Genomic DNA, 19,905 nt, shown 5'->3' with positions numbered 1-19,905 from the left:
GCTCCTTCGGATGGGTGCCACTTCTGTTCAATAGACGTTAAATCATGCTAGAGATCATCAGTCAGATTGATTATCAGGATTGTCTCAGACCTGCAGCCGATGACGCCTCCCCCTGGTACTAGAAATCCATCTGTCTGGCACCATTGATGTTTCCTTCATGTCGAACTAGTCATCCACTTCATTCACTGGCAAAGAACCTTTAGCTGCCATCACCGTGCTTCCTGCTATGGTCAGTGTGATTATGGATACTGGATCTATATCAGTCTGGGTAATAAAAGACCAAAGCTTTGGCGTTGGGAGGTTTAAATATATTTGTTCATATAGGAAGCACTGCCCAGATCCATCAAAGTCCTCACTGAATGCTCTGGTCTGTGTTTATAATCCTTTGGTTGACTTTAATTTGAGATGAATTACCGTCCAATTTCTAAAGAGAAAGATTCAGAGAAAATCCACTACTTGGTTAGGAACCTATAAAATCCTTATCAGTATTTATTTCCATTTATATGCACCATAAGTGGGTATTTACAATTAAGATTTAATCTAAAAGGAGTAAAGCTTATCCAGTAAAAATAAAATACAACACAGTCATCCACAAAACAGACAGTAGACAAAAAATGGGGCTGAGAACACTGCCCTGAGGAACTCCATAACAACAGAGCCTGATAGTTTGAATGTTTTAAAAGTGCATCACAGTAATACAGTCAGAGAATATTTAAAATGCAGAAACCAGTGATTGACTGATGGGAGAACAAACAACCAGGGAAAATGTAGCATTAAATGAGTCTGTTTGTTTGATCCACAATGACCCTTTTATGGGATTCTCTTTCTAATTGGGTCAGTCCTCTGTTGTTCCATTTTGTAATATGTAATTTTATTTTATGTTTATCGACCAAAGAAAATGTCCATAAGCATTCAATTTCTAAAGAAAACCACATAGTAAGGAACATATAAAAACCTTTATACTACTAATACTATCATTCTCAGTGGAAATATTGCAAAAATAGTTCCCTTCTGACCCTTGAGGTCAGCTTCAAGGGAGAAGATATTAGGAAATATTTTTGTGGTGAAACTGGAAGTCATCCAGCCTCACTGTGGTGAGGAAACTCAGCGTGTTTGAGCATGAGCTGTTAAATGAGATCATCGCCTCTTCAGAACTTTACTGAGCGGCGCTGAGAGGTCGTCCAAAAACACCTCAGAACCAGGAATCAAATGTGAAACTGATCCTGGAGACTTAAATGGAATCTGGTGGATTTTTTTGGTAAATAAAGAATTATGATTTCATTTCATTCCTCAAAGATCAGCAGGGGGAGCCAAAGTTCAATTTAATGACAAGTTAAATCTAAGAATTATAAGCTGCAATAAACCAGATCCTCTGTGCTTCACCTGATGTTTAACTCCTGCTTCCTGATGTTTCCACCTCCTCATCCCAAGAATCAGTGGAGATGACTCTCCTCGTACGGCTGCCACCGCCTCTGATTGGCTGCTTAAATGAGGCAGAAACTCGTTAGAGGGTAAACAAACCAAATGATGCTCATTCATCTGGTCTCTTAGCAACATCTGAATCGAGGAGTCGGTATCGGTGCACCCGGGTCTGGATCATTGACATGCTGATGTTTTTACCTCTTTGAAGCTCAGTAATTTATTCTGCTCTGATGGGCCGCCTCGTCTTTTCAGAAAAAGTGATGCCGTCTGGGAGAGAAGAATATTTTAACATCTGATAGGAGAGAATCAGAAAACCTTCAGTTCAATTGAACATTTTAAATTGGGGAAATAAAACTAAAAAGCTCAAGAAGGATTAAATAATGTCTGTCTTGTTTGTTTTGAAATCAGCCAAAAAAAAACATGAGTCTTAATAACTTCTACACTTAAAAACCTGATTTCTTTGTTTTAACTGAAAAAAGCAAAAGCAGGAATTTACATAAAGCATCAAACTGACTTAGAGGAAGTGTGTGTCAGTGGAAGGGAAGCTGGTTGGGTGGAGGTCCACTCTATTCTTGGTGACTCCTTCCTGTTTAGGTGTGGCTTCACGACACTGGATCTCTGCAGAAAACACCTTGTTCTTCAGGGCGTCGGCTGACGGCTCGGACTCCAGCTTCAGGCCGCTGGACGTAGATTTGGTTCAGTAACTGAGCACTCGGTAGCAACAGGAACATGACCCGTGTGTGAGGGTTGAGACGTGTTGGTGTCAACACGCTCCGGCATGCTCTGCTCCCTCCCACACATGCTGGTTGTTCGTCGTTTCAGGGTCTGTTTGACACAAACTGTTGGGCTTCAACAGCTAACAGGAAGGACAAAAATCTGACAGGTTCTGCTCGCTCACCAACAAAACATATCAACGTAAAAGTCAAGAATTATAGTAAAATAAGCTTTTATTCATATTTTTTTATCAATGGGTTAAAAAAAGTTTGTTTAACCGATTAGCTACTGAGTTTATCCATCAGTTATTTTCTAAACACATCTGTTATGTATTGATATTTCTATACAAAAGGTGGTTGCATCTAGTAAAAGATTCATTATTTAGATCACAATTGATACTTTAGTTGAAATTAGTAAAGTATATTCCAAGAAAGTTGAAAAACAATCCATTGGACTTTGTTTTCAAGTTTGAAGACGTTTCTCTTCCCATCCTGGAAGCTTTTTCAATTCAAAATGTCAGAAATAGAGTTGGGATTGAGGCTTTATAGAGACCAGAAACAAAGCCTTGTTTTGGTTTAGAAAACATGCAAATTGAACTAGACGAACGGCATATCTATAATAAAAAAAAAAAAAACTAAAATCTGAGACAAAATATAATGATGTCATCAACAAAACTAAAAAGGACATGGAGCCGAGAACAGCGCCCTGAGGTCTAGTCTTACCCAGAAGGGACATAGAGTTGTTAAATATCAACCCTAAAGCTTTTCACAAAGCAGCAGCAACAAAAACATAAATACAACTTATTTAATCATGATATCCCTCATAGTGTCCCTAATATGACCTTTATATAATCTAAAAGCACGCAGATTAGAAAGAGGTTCAGGTTTAGGTTCTATTCCATAACAGTTTACTCAGCAAAATGTTTGCTTCTCCATAGGAGGTTGGTCATCTGTTTCCTCAGAGTTCTTCCCTGAAATTTATCTGCTTTTTTATTTTGAATTAAAACTTGCCAATTCTTATAATAGTTTTTTTTTCCCGGCTAATAAACAACTGCACTATGTTCCATAATCCCAGACTTCAATTAAACTACATTAGGGCTTAGAATAAAGCCTTGTTGAACACCACACCTCTAATCCTCTGTTTGCAGCTCTTCAGATGTATAAATGAGAAGTTCTTAATTTCCATTAATGTAAAAACACATTTTCTGTTGGTTAAATTACTGGTCTGACTCTATCATAAGAAAAGCCGATGGATACATATTGACAGTTTAATGTTTTTTAATGTTGTAAATAGTCTAATATTTGAAATAAAACTCATCTAAAATAGATACAAGTTGTGTTTTACTCCAGGAAGCGGGAACCAGATGTAACTGAGACTGAAGAAAAGGTGGTAAACAACAAAATTAGAGCAAAACCGGAAGTTTTTCCTCCTGCCTTCAAAATAAAGTGTTACAGCATAAAACAGGAGCAGCACATTAATAACGATTTCATTAATTCTTATTCTCGTTGTGTGATTTCTTTTGTTGGTGTTTTTTACTAAATAAGACTCACAAAGAAAACAAAACATCACCCAAAATAATTCATAGATTTACAAACTAAAGCATTTGGAAAATCTCCCAACACTACAATAAAACCACTAAAATAGTGTTTCATTTTTTTAAATGAACGTAAATAATTGTACTGTTGTTGGGATTAAAGGCTTGTGGTTTAAAACTATTTTTTAATATTAATCATATAATCCAGCATCAAAACTGGCTTTTTTATTTATTTACAAGGTATTTGCTGTATCTTTTGTTAATTCTAGCTTTATTTACAAGCTAAACCTACAAGCTTAATAGGAATGAAAGACAATTAAAAACATATTTAGTTCTTCACTAAACCAATTAATCTCATAGGCCTCCAGATTAAACATGCATTTGGTGATCATGGACAAAGATCCTGGATGGGATTTGAACCAAGGACCGTATTACTGTAAGGAAACACTGCAGGCAGCTGCTCCAGCCTGCAGCCTCACTGATCATTTAAAGATGCTAATGAGTCAAAGGAATTTAAATTAACTGATTTTAACTTACAAACACGCACTGCTGATTTAAACTATGTAACGTATTAAATGTAAGATGTTGCTTTTTTCCCCACTTTCTTTTTGAACTTAGAGTATATCTATGGAAGAGGATTGGGGCCACTGAAAAAATAAAAATTCTGAGAAAAAAGTCTGAATTCTTAATGTCGGAATTCTAAGATGAAAGTCAGAATTCTAAGAAGAAAATCAGGATTGTGGAAAAAAAAAAGTCAGAATTCTTAGATTAAAGTCAGAATTCTGACTTTTTCCCATCTTAAACTGAAATAATACTTAAAAATCAGTTCACTTTTTTAATTTTTTCAGTAGCCCTGATCCTCTTCCGTACATGTCAATACTTTTATTTTGAAGAAACTTTCCGGAAGCTCCCACATTCACCACGTCACACTTGACGTCAGAGAGCTGAAGCGGCAGGAGGGAGCGGCTCTGGTAGAGAGAGCATCACAGCCAGCAGGAGAGAGAGCGAGGCGCAGCACAGCGGACGGGTGGATGATTGTAAGTACTCCCGTTACAGATTTCCTCTTTTTCTGCTTGTTTTTTTAAATTAATCCACCATTCATGGCGTGGAGGTTAATATCCGGTCGCAGGAGAGCTGGTTCAGCCCGCCAGAAGCAGCCTGGGAGGCGGACGGGCCGGTACCGAACCGGACCGATCTGGGCTGGGTTTGCGGAAGCAGCGACCGGCGGACAGACAGATAGACAGACAGATATCGGATGTTAGACAGCTGCTTGGCATCAGAGGGGCTCTGATCTCTACAGGAATGTTTCTGATCTAGTTTACACTTTCTATGGTGTCCTCCGATGGAGCGGGGCCTGCTGCAGGAGCAGTCCGCGCAGGGAGCGCTGTGGGGCGGCCGCGCAGCTGAGGAAGCCCCGCTGCTCTGCTAGAGGAGAAAGAAAGAAAGGAAGTGAGGAGTTCAGTGTCTGCCAGCGGCTCTGCTCTCCCCTCAGCTCTGCAGAGCAGAGAGCAGCTACAGGCCCCACCTAGTGGAGCCTGATCCAGGTCCATCTGCCTCCACAGACTGGAGCAGATCTGGAGCAGCCTGGCCTCCTCTCACACCCAGCCAGGACAGGAAGCAGCTGCATGATGAGAGCCATGAAATAAAACAGCTTTAATAAACTTCTGCTGTCTCTCTGTGTCACATATAAACACTGCAGATGGTGGCCAGAAAAACCACACAGTAAAACCAAATACAAGTCTGTGCAGGTGAAGAATGTCCTCAGTTTAAACCAATGCTCTCTGTTTTTATTGCTCATTTTAAATCGGTCATAAAATCAAGCCAAACTATCCACCATGAAGGATGTTTTTCAATAGTCGATTACTCCCTGGGTGGTGATAAAGGTTTTTCCTTTAACGGATCAGTAAAGGAATCACTAAAGTCCGACATATTGGTTCAGTTTGAACAGCCACACCCAGGCCTCATCACTAAGTAGTTGAATTTCCTTCAGCAGCACCTGTCCGACAACATGAAGTAGGCTAAAGAATCCAGGACCCGCCCTGATCTGAAATAGAAAAGAGCAGCTGAGAACCATGATCCACAGAATCGGAGCAGAAATCATCCCTGTAACTGGTTCAGTTGAGGTCACAGGTCATGATTCAACAATGAGAAACTAAAATGGCTTCAGAACCAGCGACCCAGAAGAACACAAAGACCCGTCTGACATTTAGCGAGAGAACATCCTGATGATGTCACGGCGTGTGTCCGCTTCTATCTGACCCAGAAGGACGAGCGTTTCAGAACCAGAGCAGAGCTACAGTCAGGCATGGTGGAGGTGGTATGATGCTCCGGGCCTGTTCATCCTAAGCTGACGTCTTTAGACCAAACATGAAGGAAACAAAACGTTGATCTTAAAGTTTATCTTGCATTACTTGGATTATTCTATCAGCCTTTATCTGTAAACTACAGAAAATGTTTAATATGATTTTAATCTTTGAGCTTCAACTAATAATGAGGAAGTTTTGACTAAAAACAACAACTTCTCACATTTGAGCTTGAAGTCGAGGTGTTTTTCAAATCGCTCCGGCTGGTGGCTGCAGTTTGAAAACCAAACTTTTATTAAATATGTGAAGTAAAATTTGTTTTTGTTTGTTTTTTTTCTCTGAGCTGCAGAGATGCAGAAGTTAAACCGTTTCCATCAGAGCTGCAGGTCCTACTGGACTCACCGTCTTTCAGTTGCTTCAGTTTCAGCTCAATTTGACTGATTTTCTGTAAATTATTGTTGGGGAAATGGTCAGATCCACCCTGTTTTCTTCAGCGTCAGGCTTGTTGGTTTAATATAAAATCCGTCTTTGCTCTGAATTAAAGCGTTTCAGGTCTGAAAAACACAATTTATTCCCAACTAATATAAGAAAGATCCAGAAATTTATTTTTATTTAAAGTTATTTTCAAAACACTTCCTCCTGATACCTCTGGCAGGTTATTCTATTAAATAAAACGTTATTTCCTCCCAGTGTTTATGTTTATATTAACAATCAAATGTGAGTAAAATCGTTTATTTGAGTATTACTAATGACTGAACAGCGAACGTGTTTTGCAGGTTTCTGGGAATGTGGTTCAATCCGGATCTTTTCAGCATCTGGTTTTAGTTTTATTAAAAATATGTTCAGTCTTTACAGCAGAGCAGAAAGCAGGAAGTGAAAGCGTGGACCAGAACATATGAACACAGAGGAGTCAAATCGGGTTTAAATCGGTTTGCTTCAGTTTTTCTTCCGTTAATGAAGCGAAGCCGAGTTTCCCTCAAACTCTGAGCATTTTGTGCTGCAGCGATCATTTTTGGACAAAAACGATTCCTCGTTATATATAAGGTCCCACTTCTTGCTTTGAATTAGGAAAAAATCTGATTTCATTTATTTTGAACAAAAGGATACAATATAGATAACATTGATCAGATTATGCTCCTAAAAACTAGAAGCTACTAATGGAAAATGGTGGAGATTCTGGTTTTAAAGCTGCAGCTGTTGGTGGATCAAAACAGATCTGGGGATAATAGATCTGAACTCTAACTTCAGATTTCTATGAATAAACCTGTCATTTAGCTTTCTGTAAATGTAGCTCCAATAAGAACTGAAATAATTCACTCTTTAAGCCTTATTTATGCGTATAAATAAGACTTATTTCTGCGGTTTCTTCCTCTCCATCAGTAAATTGTGTGAATTAAAGCTGGTTCTTTTATTAAAAGCTCATCTGGGGCTCTTTATTTCACTTTCAGAGCAACGGATTGCAGTGAAATCCAAATTAATTAAAGTAGTGGTGTTTTAATTTGAATCTTTTAAGCAGGAAGTAGTCTGCTGTTTCAGAACATAAACAGTAAAATGCTTCGCTTTGCTCTTCTGTTTATTATTTATTGATAAAGCTCTTTAGCTTCTTTCTTTCAGTCGTGGCGTTTTGTGCGTTTGCTAGTCGGAGCTTTAGTTGCGATTTTCTTCCAGGGGAAACTCCAGATGTTTGTTTTTTTCCGGGATGGGTTGGTAGTTCCTGCTGTTCTGCTCAGCGCCTCGCTGTAATCTGTCCGACCCGCCCAGACTTGTCGTCTCAACCTGAAGAGCGTTTCAGATAAACAAGCCCTTTTTTAAACCCTAAGGCGCTGGAATCTATGCTGATGCATTCAGGTACAGTGGGGAAGCAGAAACTTCCACCTTCTACTCCAGGATATGAATGTCCATGTAAAACCTTCTCAGTCTGACTGATCCATTGGTGTTTAACGATGGAGGGAAAGGATTTCATCGCTGTCGTCTGTTCCTAAATGATGCGTTTTGATGCTTTGGGAAGGATGGGAGATCACGGCTGTCTAGTTCAGGCTTGTTCCCAGAGATTCCTTCTTCAGGAGAGAATCAGATTAAACTCCCTTCCTGGTCTCCGTTCAACACTAAATGATTCACTGCAGCCATAAAATGCAGGAACAGATGCATGTGAGCGAATAGTGGTTCATTTAGCATTCCTGAAATAAATAAATAAATAAAAGTCAAACTGGACCTAAGAACTCTTGCATGATTATTTAAAATTATGTTTTCCAAAAAAAAATCCTATTTTATTTAGTTTAAATGGTTGGAAAAATCAGGTGTTTGATTAAATCTGTGGTTGCAGTTCACCATTCACACCACCAGATGTCACTTTATCCAGCAATATGGACCTTTAAATGTTGAAAATCACTTCAAACCAGTTTGTTTCTGTGAGGAATGGCTCACCACTGTGGTCAGACTGGAAACCTCCCAACAACACAGCTACTTATACAGGGTTAAAATGGGATGCCGTTGCTATGCAACTGTGCAGGTGTTTCTGGGTAGTTTAAGAAAGTTTGGGAGCAGTTGCCTGGTTACCGTTACCAAGAGATTAGATGAGGATGTGAGCTGCTAATCAGTGTTAATCTGAATATCGTCAGAGCTGAAGGTTTAAAAGTCAAACGTTTGTCGGAGGAGAAGGACGATGATCCAACATGGCCGCCTCTAAACGGGTCGAAGGAAAAGTTAGGAGATAAAATTGACTGAACTGCTTTAACCGGGTTAAATTCCCCTAAGTGATGAAAACTGTTCGTTAAACTGTGGAGGAGCAGCTGTTGGTGCTGAAGGCTGATTAATCAGTCTAGGAAGCGTTTAGTTCCACAGCTTTTTGTCTGTTAGAGCAGCTTTTCTAGCTTCACTGCTTCTAACTGGAGAAGAAACGACAGACTTCTTGGTTTGGATGAATTTGAGGATCGTGGATGAGGGGAAAATTATCTGGTTCTAATCTGAGATAATCCCTCATTTTGACCCAAGTGTTTATATGATTTTTATCCTTCAATGATTGAACTTCTGCTCTGCTGTGGAAAAGTCTGCTTTACAAGGAAATATTATCACACACAACCATCTCGTCTCCATGGCGACCTGAGTGGGCCCCATCAGCAGGGAGAGGAGCGAGGACCCTACGGCAGTTTCTCATTTCAGATTAAGTTTATTTTAAATTTAGAAACAAGTGCAGGAGAAATTAAAGGAACGTTTCTGCTCACATTTTTTGGGTTATTTAAGGTGGAGAGATGCAGAGTGTCAAAAGTTCATAGTGTTCACTGATTGTTCTTTATTTTTCACAATATTAAAGTTCATCTTCCTCTTGTTAAAGTAACTTCCTCCTTCTTGACTTTTAGAGTTACTATTATTGGTAAATCCAGTTTTCAGTGTTTTTTTTCTTCACTATTTGAGTCAGTTCAAGATTTTTACTTGCATTAGAATCAAAATATCAAATGATAGACGAATAAATGTAATAAAAGAATGTGTTAAAGTATTTTTATTATCATCTGTCTTGATGTAGGATTTGTGGGAGAACTTTAGTATTATTTTACTTCTGGTAGACTTTATTTCTAAATATTCACTTTACAGGTTTACATTCAAACTTTATGGGAAGAAAAATCTGCTTTGAAACTATGTTTTGTTTGTTTGTTGTGATAAAAAGCTTTAAGCTATTAGTGGATTGGGTCCGTTTTCTGCTCTTTGTGTGGGTCAGCGGGGGGGGGGGGGGGGGGGGACGGGCCCTCCTCTGTGTTTGTCATGTTGCCGTGAAGCTGCAGGCTTTCAGCATAGCAACAGTAACCAGGACGGAGACAAGTCCACCAGCTGTGCGATCACATGACCCGAGCAGAGCTGTTTTGAGTTAACCTGCCAGGTGTTGTCATCTGCTCTCTGATTGGCTGCTCTGACCTGCTCTCTCTCTCTCTCTCTCGCCCAGCAGACAGACAGTCAGGATGCGTGAATATAAACTGGTTGTTTTAGGATCAGGAGGCGTCGGGAAGTCAGCGCTGGTAAGTCCCAAACACAGCCTGGAGTCTGACTCCGCTGTCATGTCAATAAATGAATCATCAGTTCCTTAACATGTTGAAGGAACTTTCCTTAAGTGACTCAGGGGTTATTCAGTTTGCTTCCTAAAATTCATTAATTCCCTGACTCACTTCAAAGATTTTTCTTGATATTAGAGTTAAAGGCTATAAAATCTGTAACCAACCTTTAATAACTTTGCCTGAACCTAAAAACAAACTGATAAGAATGTAAATTACCTTTAGATGAATAAGAATTCAAAATGTTTCTCTTGAGAGAATCCAGCAGCTTCTCCTCCTAGATGATGGCTCTGTTCGAATTCGTGGGCTGCGTCCTCCAGGGACGCCGTCCTTCGAAGTCCTCGAAAATAAGGAGACCGGAAGAGTTTTGGCTGTGAATTCAAACAGGTCTACCCTTCGGCAGCTTTTACCGCCTGTACGCTCTGTCGCCTAGCAACCATGACAGTTGACATACAAAGCAGGAAAAGACTAAATACCAACTTTTCAAAACTGTTTAAATCTTAATTTGTTATTATTATAAAGTGATCAAAGACTACAGTCACAAGAATCCAGAGTGGAATAAAGGTTCCAACCACCGGGAGCAGGAACAAATAAAATCAAATGTAATGATAGAAACCTTAGTCAGTTAAATAACCTGCTGCTGTCATTCTGCACATCTCTGATGTTGCTGCTATTTTCAAATATCCATTACTGTAAAAATGTCCATAGCTGCATATTGGTTATTAATTTAAAACACTTTATAGTATTTTATTGTTTATATTTTAACTCTTCCCTATTATGTTATTCTTATACATTTCTCTAAGGTCCACATTTGTGAGACCATTTTCAATAATCTTTCTGCTGCTGTAAATTTGCCCATTGTGGGACAATGAAGGGATTTTCTATTCTATTCTATAAAAGGGGTAGAAAGATATAAGTAAATCTAATCAATATATATAAAAAAAAAAATTTCTGCAAAATCTCTAATATTCAACAACGAAAAAATACTTAGTTAAGCATATTGTGCAAAATAGCAATTAAAAAATTTAATCCTATCAGATTTATAGTCCCCACACTGCAGATATATTAGAATCTGTCCTTAAATTACAGACAAACACATTTACACAGTAACAGATAAAAACCTTTAGATAAACCAAACATTACCGCCACATATCTGCACCATTAAAACTATTTTCATTCATTTCAGACAGAAATATTCAAACACTTGTATCATATTAAACTGAACTTACAACATTCACCACTGTTTGATCACGGAGCAAATCACGGCTTTCTTGGTCTCGCAATGCATCCTGGGATATCCAAGGATAGCGAGGATACATCGGACCCGTCCTTCAAATCATGCAAAAAAGAGGACACATTTTAAGGCCGCATAACGAGGACTCTTGGAATCCGACCAGACCTCGGCGCCTCGGCTATGACATAATCGGCCTTCGAATCTGGCCTTCCAAGGACGCAGCCCATGAATTCGAACAGAGCAAAAGAATCGGTTTGGATTCAGGTTTTCACAGGCTGGCTCTGAAGGACGGTCACGGTTGTGGAGGACAGGAAGGGACAATCCAGGACAGAGACGTCCTGTAATGAAAGAACAATAAAAGAAAAGAGACGGACAGAAAGTTTAGGTCCATGAAAACAGAAACTTCCCCACCAGAGTAATAAGGTTTGGTTTGTATCAACCTGTGGTTTGGGTTTCAGTGTATTTTCAGCAGAAACTAATAAAGTTTAGAGTTTTTGATTTTCCCACTTCCTGTTTTTTTCTGTTTTTTGGTAAATAAATCTGAAATCAGACTCACTACAACGAAGAGCTTTAATCCATCTGATATAATAGAGATCTGTCACATAATTAACATTCTGATGATTCACAATGGAGAGCAGAACAGAGCTCAATTAACCCTCCTCCTCCTCCTCTCTCTGTGTTCAGACGGTCCAGTTTGTTCAGGGAATCTTTGTGGAGAAGTACGATCCGACGATAGAGGACTCCTACAGAAAGGTAGGGACACACTCGGCCTAACGACATCGTTACGTTTACGTCTGAGAATGACGTCCTAATCCAGGATATTAAGATACAGAAATAATCTAAAAGGAGATTCATCTAGTAAATTAACATTTCCACCTAAACATTTAGAATAATACTTAAAATATGATTGATTTTTAAATTGCAAAACTGAAAACGGAAATATTTGTTCATGCATTTATTGATAATAAAGGTTTTATTTTAAATAATGGTTTATATTTGTTGAGTTTTGTCTTAAAATATTTAGGTAGGCGGTTCTTTCAGCATCCACAAACTAAAGTAGAATAAAAAAAATAATCTGAAGACGTTTAAAACGAGTTCAGTAATTTGGTAAATGGAAGGTTTTTTGGAGCTTTTTACTAGTTTTATATTACAAAGGTTATTTATTAAATAAGTCCAATAATTATAATTTATTTTTCTATAAACCTTTATTTTAGGTAAATACAATTAATTCTTATATTTGTACATTTATTTTTATTCATATATTTCAATCTTACGCTATATTTTTTTTAATGTAAAGTGTTATATATTTATTAATTATTGATGTATTTAGACCTTAAAGTCGTACGGAAGTCAATTTTAAATGTCAAATCATTCTGGCTTGTATATAAATGTACTCTTTATCAGACCATAATGTCCCAAAATTTAGAAAATTTCTATTCAAAAATAAATCCTGTCTTAAAATCTGTGGGGGTTTTTTTCCGTAATCTTCTGCAGGCCAGTTAGTTATACGTCAGCCTGAACACCTAAATTCGGCCAATCGTATATCAACAGTCATCTGTCAATCACATTTTTTCGGTCATAACATCTTGATTCATGTCGCAGCTAATATACGCAACAGTTGAAATAAGAAAAAAGAATAATTTCCTTTCCCATTGAGTTCCGTCCCAGTGTTCACAGGGATGGACGTCTGTGTCTTCAGCAGGCATAGAGCTAACAGAACTGGCAGCGTTGCGAGGCAAGGGCTCAAACATGTACGGCTGTAAGCCTTCTACACCAAACCAAGCTTCTGCCGCCCTGGCGTCCTCTTCCACAACATCTTCATCCCGCTTTCCTCCTCTAAATAAAAAATGTATGACGGAGGAGACTCATCCACGACCTCCTACACTAAACTCTCCTCCTCTTGCATGTTTCCTCTGTCCATAGCGTTCCTTGACAGTGTCGTTTCTAAGTCACCAATTTAGGGCTACATGGTCCCAATGGAATTTCCCATTGGGAACCTACTAGCACTAAGTTGCTAACTGGTTAGTAGGCTACAATTAAACTTGCTTGCAAACCTTCTGCCACAACAATCGCGTCCCCTTGATAAACGACCAATCACATTCTCTTTATTCACTCGTGTAAAGTCAGGCACCAATTTGGAAATGCAACGCTTGGAAAAGCCATTTCATTTTAGTATTTATATATATATATATATATATATATATATATATATATATATATATATATATATATATATATATATATATATATATATATATATATATATATATATATATCCATCCATTATCTGACATGCTTGTCCCGATACCAATTTATTGAAACGTTTCAAGCTTATTTATGAATATTTTTTATTTGCAGATTTCTTCTCCTTTTATCGTTTTTACTACAATTGTTTATGTTTATATACATTTTATTTTTGAGCTGATGAAAGAAAACTGAACTTGTGTATTTTCAGTGGCTTTGTTAATACTGTAAATCTTTTTATTAATTAGCTGAGAAAGAAATGTTTTTGGATTTAAAAAATATTAAAAAAAAAAATTAAAAACCTGACAACAGAATTCTAATTCTGAATAGAAACTGATTTAATTTACCTAAATGAACTCATTTAAACATTGAAGTCGGATAATTGATGTAAAACGCTAAATGATTGATTCGGTGTCTTTCTGCAGCAAGTGGAGGTGGACGGACAGCAGTGTATGCTGGAGATCCTGGACACAGCAGGAACAGTAAGATCTGATCTGAGGTCAGGTGCATGTTAAGTGCCTGTGCACCCCCCCCTGACTCCATCTCTTTGTTTGTGTTTATTAATATAGGAGCAGTTTACGGCCATGAGGGACCTGTACATGAAGAATGGTCAGGGATTTGCTCTGGTTTACTCCATCACAGCCCAGTCCACCTTCAACGACCTCCAGGACCTGAGAGAGCAGATCCTCAGAGTCAAGGACACCGAGGACGTACGATACAAACGCAACACATTCACCTGCCAAAAACGCCTGACTGTTGTTTATTATCATCTCATCAAGTCTAATATTTAATGCTGTGGCTGCAAGCGCTAATTTAGAATCCAATTACAGGGAAATTCAGGTGTCAGGAAACAGAAAATTGTGAAAACAAAGGTCAGATGAGGAAAGATGCTTTGACCTTTAGCTCTGCTGCCACCTGCTGGTCAGAAATGGTTTAGCAGGATCCAACTTTTTCCCTCTAAAATGATGCGATAGAAATTTGTTTTGGAGGAAATGAACAAAAGTAAATTACCTCAGAAAAATCTGGCATATAAGAAAAAAATAAGTTAATAAATCGAAATCTGGATTTATTTATCGTATAGATTATTATTTTCAGGTGTAATAAAGGATGGTACAAAAGGAAAGCAAGTTCTCAAAAAAATATTTTTAGGTTTACTAAATATAATATATGAATAATAATATTTTATTATTTATTTTCTTTTTGATTTATTTCAATTCCTTAAAAATGAAAACCTTGATTCAAGCGTCTTACTGTTGATGACGAAACTCCCTTTATCCTGCTGATGCGACGCTGCAGGTCCCCATGATCCTGGTGGGAAACAAATGCGACCTGGAGGTGGAGCGTGTTGTGGCCAAAGAGTCCGGCATCGGCCTCGCCCGCCAGTGGAACTCCTGCGCCTTCCTGGAGACTTCGGCCAAGAGCAAGATAAACGTCAACGAGGTGGCCACGCCCACCGGAGACTCGTTCTACCTTCTGCTTCCGTCACATTCTGATGCTTATGGTTGTTTTTGCAGATCTTTTACGACCTCGTCCGGCAGATCAACAGGAAGACTCCAGTTACAGGAGATACTCGTAGAAAAACAAACTGCCAACTTCTCTAATGATATGTGAGTCCCAAACCTGTTTCCCTATTTTAAACTAGATCCAACGGTGTTAGACATTGATAACCTGAACAGATGCAAAAAGCAGTTTACAAACTCATTTATTAAACTCTTTAGTTCCCTAAAGTGTTTTCAGCTTAAAATCTCAACATAGAACTATTTTCGAAAGAGAAATCTTTGTAAATGTGGTTCTTAAGTTTTTCGACATAAAGGAATAGACCTAAAGTAGTCATGTTACAATGTAGTGCATTTTATTTGGTCTGAAAAGGTTTATTTCCTTTTCTGATAAGTTTATTAAACCGTTTTAAAAGAAGCTTTCTTAAAGTTAGTATTTCTTGTTGCCTCTGATTAACCTTCTGATTGAATCCTGGTGTCAAAGCTAAAAAAGCGTTCCAACCAGAGGTGGAAAAGTGACTCCATAAATCCTCTTATTTGAGCCGGTAAATGAATGCCATTAATGCCTAGTTTCTCATTCCTTGTTGAATGGAAAATTACGTTTTCACATGCGACAGTCTGTTTTGGACATATATGAATCAATATGTGAAAACAGGTTTTTAATTCACTCAGGATATTTTTGTAATATTAACCCTTTAATGCTCTTAGACAGTGAACTCTAACAGTGGGGGGGGGGGATGGGGGTCTCCATCTTTTACTGCCGCCTACAGACCCTCCTGTTCTCTTCCTCAGTTCTGACCTGACCGACAACCTTCAAACCGACCAATCACAGAACATCTTCCAGCTGGCCACGCCCCTTAACACAACCAGGACATCATCGATATCAGCCATGGCTAAACCTCTGTTACCATGACGACCACTTCCAATCCCCACAGCAGAGACTGTTGCCTTGGAAACGTTAAAACCAAACATCAGATGACGATGATGGAGGAGGGCGGGCTGTCCAAACAACTGCCCAGATTAAAACTTCAGTTCCCATCATGCTCTCTGCTGGGGGGGCTGAATGCTTCTTGATTTTTCCTTTTCTTCTTTTCTTTTGCTTTCGTTTTAATTTCCAGCAGTCTGAATCCAATCGCATGCAGCTTGTCCGTCGGCCATGTTGGGGCTGCGGTTGCCCCGGTGACGGCTGTCTGTGTGTACTGCTCTGGTTAAACCTGTGGATCCTTACAGTGATTATTATTATTATTATGGCAGTGCTTATTATAATTCTGTGTAAAAAAAAAAAAAAGAAAAGAAAAAAAAAAATCTTAAGTCACTTGATGTTTTTAGTTTTAATTCTCGGGTAGGTGGGGCTAACGGCGTGCAGCAGGTCATGGGGACGGCTCACTGTGTTGCTGAAAGGAACAAGGAGGCAGAAGGTTGGCAGTTCTCTCATTTATGAAATAATACGGTAACAATGAGCCGTTTCTATCAAGGGAAATCTTCAAAAACTTTTTTGATTTGCTCTGTCAGCAGCAGCACGGCTAAATAATCTTTTTCAGGATAAGTTGAGATACTTTAATAAGTCTCTGCATTTTTTTAGATAAAAGTTTTAAATCTGGTTTTCAAAAGAGATAAATTGAAGCATTTCTGACCATATATGAATCATGAACTGTGTGTCAATTTAGCTCTTTTTTGTTTATAGCTTTTCAACCTTATTTTTTCAAAGAAATTCCTGGTCTTGCTTTAAAGTGGAAACTATGCTAACTGTGCCAAATAACTGAGTCCAGTTTTCTTCATACTTAAATTAAATTAGATATAAAATAACATTTATTTATGAAAAGATAAAAAGTAATGCTCCCCTTCTAGTAATAAAGTTTAAATGAATTGAATGAACTAGCCCTTGAATGAATTTGTTTTAATCTCTAATAACTTAATAGCTACCAAATTTTACACCACATAGCTATGTTAGCATAATTGCTAATGACAATTTAAAACTGTTTACCCTAAGCTGTTGTAGATTAAGTTACTGGTAACATTAGCTATTAGCAATTTAAACAAATTTAAGCAGCTATTATCATCAATGCTAACTTTAGCTACTAGCTTTAAGTAGCTCTGACTAAAGTTAGTAGTTAGTGAGAAAACTAGTAGCTAACTGTGTGCTTATGGAGTTTCTAAAGTTTTTAGATCTGGGGATAAATACATATTATATGTTGCTGTAAACTCTAAAGAGCTTTAAATAAGTTTTCAACTTAGCCTTAGAGTTGATGAGCATTAGATATGTAAGAGAAAACTGTGATTAAAGGGAGGAGCTGTTTGATAAAATGAGCAGGTATTTAGCTCGTTAGCAGCACAGTGAGCGCAGTCTTGACCTGCTGTGATTGGCGAACGTGTTGCCTTCAGACAGCAGACTCACACTGGTCCAGGAGAGCAGCTGGGAGGGCCTAGGAGAGCTGTTTCATGTTAGCCATATTGATAGCAGCTTCTAATAACTCTGCTTAGAGGGAAACAACTTTATTCCCCTATTGATATAAGATGATCATTGAAGTCGTTCTTCATGACCTCCCTGGTTCTACCCAGCGCTTTGATAGATTTCAGGATAACATCAGTTTCCTGCTGAATGGAGAGGAGGGACACTGGTTTCCAAGGAGACAGAAATGGGATTAGAGATCAAACTGAGATGGAGTCAAAGAAAGAAAACAGAACATCTCACAGGAACGGTTCCTCAGACGGTTCCTCAGACCTCTGTGAGTTCTGCTGCAGTGTTGTACTATCAGGAGCGCTGCGGTACGGTGGGGTACTGCTGTCAGTATTCTGGTTCTCCTCCAGTACGGTCAGTCATGTAGCATGTTGTTTTCGACAAGTACTCAGTTGGACCTCCAGGAGGTGCTGTGACAGGTTGCATGCTGTTCAGAAGCAGTGGAAGGTCTGTTTGCAGCCATGGCGATGGGATTGTTGTACCTGAGAACTGATGGAGATTTTATTTCTGCCACTAGAGGGCGACAGTATGCTTTAAAAAACAAATTAACACAGCAAATGTTTATCACTGCTTAGAAATTTTATTTTCAGCTTGTTAAGAATGTGTTTTATAAATACCTATGAATGTCCTTTTACTTCTTTACTGCTAATTTTCCTCTTTTTTCCCTTTTATTGATGCAGGATTGTTTCAGAGCTAGTCTTCCTGGACCCCAGGAAGACTAGCTGTTTGCCATGGCAACAGCTAATGGGGATCCTTAATAAAATTACAAATTACAAATAGTCGGTCTGTTTGTATGAGCCATTAAACTGAGCCTTGGCTGCATTTAGACCTTTCCAGCCTCCAAACAGCAGGCTGCAGGAGCTTTCGTCATTTGCCAAACTCAGATTCTGGATACATCAGATCTACAGTCTGTTTGGAAAACTCTTGTTTTAAAGAATACTGAGGCCTTAACTGTAGTGGTTGTACTAATAATTAGCATTTTGGTTGTGAGCATTTATAACCAGTTTGTAAAAATGTAATAAAACTTTGTGATGTAGCTATAAGCAGATATGTTTGTGTGATGCTTTCAAAGGAAATGTAATGAGCTCAAATGTTGTGCAATAATAAACTTCTCTAGTCCATTTATCTGCTTAGACCCACATTACAGTGTTTTATAAACCGTTTTACATGTTTAATCTCTGATTATAAAAGCTGGACTCATCCTAATCCAAGAAACTGTTGCAGTTCCCTAAAACGCCCGACTTGCATCAGTGACGATTGCAACTGCAGCCAAAAGAAAAGTGAAAATTGTTTTCCCCTTATTGAAATAACTTTTTTTTTTTTCAATGTATGGCATGGTTACCAGTGAAATGTTAAAGAAACCAGTTCAGCCAGTAAAGAATGCGGCTAAAAGCCCAGCAAACGGGAGATTCTGAACTGGTTTCTTCTGTTCCAGAAACCCACAGCAGCAGCACAGAGAGGCAGAGGAGTGGATGGGGGTAAAGCCAAATGTAAAAAAACAAAAACTAAGAAGCCTTAAATGAATAAAACTGGTGCAATTTTGTAACAGAAACATGTGTTGGTCAGTCATTCCTTAATAATGATGGATGAGGGAAATATCCTTAAACATCACATCCTGCTACAAACTCTGACTTCATCGTATTTAATAGTAGGTGGTTACATGGTAAATGTAAAAGCTGGTGGGGTAAGAATACTGCTCTGAAATAAAAATATAAAAACTGGCCATGCAGTCTGCGTCCTCTGAGTTGATGCTGGTTTCAACACTTCCTCCTGGTGGGTCTATTTCCAGGCCTTGGCTCTGATTCTCCACTGGTTATCCTGCCACCACAGTCATCTTAGTTATGAACAGTTCAGTTTGAAATAAAGCTTCATTTCAATTCAGAATAAAAAAAAAAAAAAAAACAGATTAATTCAAATTACAAGACAGGTGAAATGTGATTGCTAGCGGTTTTCCTTTACAAGGGAATTTATATTCCGTTCTACTCTATTCCTAGGTCTCCAGTTTCAAACTTGTTAAACGCGCGTGCGCATCACGTCTCGCTGCCATGGCAACAGTGGTGTTTGGTCAGGAGTTCCGCCATGAAAGTTTCCCCATCTGTTCCTTTCTGCTGTTCCCATTGCGCTTTTGAACAGCTTTTTACGGTGATGGCTAATAACCTAATGGTGCATTCAAGTACATTTTGTAGCTTCGAACATCTATATTAGAACCATTGACAACATTTTTAATGCTTTCAATATTACTACTTCTTGGCAATTTAGCGTTTTTTGTGTTTTGCTTCTTTAATCAAACGGTAATATCTGCAAAAAAGTGCTATAAAAAATAGTGATTAATATGAGACGAATCGCAGCAATCAGGATCTAATTCTAGGTCCTGTTGGCAACAATTCAAAAGAGACATGGAAAAAAAGAATTTGCCAAGGATAGCAATTATGAAAACGATAAAGTTGATAATTGTAAAAA

At 38.3% G+C, this 19,905-nt stretch overlaps 1 protein-coding gene and 1 long non-coding RNA gene across 4 annotated transcripts; one reads left to right on the top strand and one right to left on the bottom strand.

Moving 5' to 3' along the window:
- Positions 1 to 1,884: 1,884 nt before the first annotated feature.
- Positions 1,885 to 5,274, bottom strand: LOC119796582. The gene is made up of 3 exons (XR_005282489.1): positions 4,993 to 5,274; positions 4,591 to 4,870; positions 1,885 to 2,247 (listed from the first exon to the last, which is right to left on the bottom strand). It is a non-coding gene; the product is annotated as an uncharacterized LOC119796582 (long non-coding RNA).
- Positions 4,585 to 16,275, top strand: LOC119796580 (ras-related protein Rap-1b). Of its 3 annotated transcripts, none has more exons than XM_038305202.1 (8): positions 4,585 to 4,707; positions 9,908 to 9,980; positions 11,932 to 12,000; positions 13,917 to 13,973; positions 14,061 to 14,201; positions 14,788 to 14,931; positions 15,006 to 15,098; positions 15,758 to 16,275. In XM_038305202.1, exons 2-7 carry the CDS (start codon positions 9,924 to 9,926, stop codon positions 15,090 to 15,092), a joined length of 555 nt encoding a protein of 184 aa, XP_038161130.1. In that variant the 5' UTR covers positions 4,585 to 4,707; positions 9,908 to 9,923; the 3' UTR covers positions 15,093 to 15,098; positions 15,758 to 16,275. The 3 variants fall into 3 exon arrangements, with proteins under 3 accessions (XP_038161130.1, XP_038161128.1, XP_038161129.1); XM_038305200.1 differs by having other exon boundaries at positions 4,587 to 4,707; positions 15,780 to 16,275; XM_038305201.1 differs by having other exon boundaries at positions 4,601 to 4,707; positions 9,911 to 9,980; positions 15,780 to 16,275.
- Positions 16,276 to 19,905: the final 3,630 nt, after the last annotated feature.

This window comes from Cyprinodon tularosa, unplaced genomic scaffold (assembly GCF_016077235.1).
Source record: "Cyprinodon tularosa strain WSP-4 unplaced genomic scaffold, ASM1607723v1 ctg552, whole genome shotgun sequence".
Classification (NCBI taxonomy): Eukaryota; Metazoa; Chordata; class Actinopteri; order Cyprinodontiformes; family Cyprinodontidae; genus Cyprinodon; species Cyprinodon tularosa.
This window is presented reverse-complemented; position numbering and strand designations above follow the sequence as displayed.

Bases quoted from the DNA above. Each gene is read 5' to 3' on its own strand.
- LOC119796580 (XM_038305202.1), top strand. From the start codon at position 9,924: ATGCGTGAATATAAACTGGTTGTTTTAGGATCAGGAGGCGTCGGGAAG. The intron at 9,981-11,931 runs GTAAGTCCCAAA...CTCTGTGTTCAG, and splicing joins GCGTCGGGAAGTCAGCGCTG to ACGGTCCAGTTTGTTCAGGG. The intron at 13,974-14,060 runs GTAAGATCTGAT...TTATTAATATAG, and splicing joins TCCTGGACACAGCAGGAACA to GAGCAGTTTACGGCCATGAG.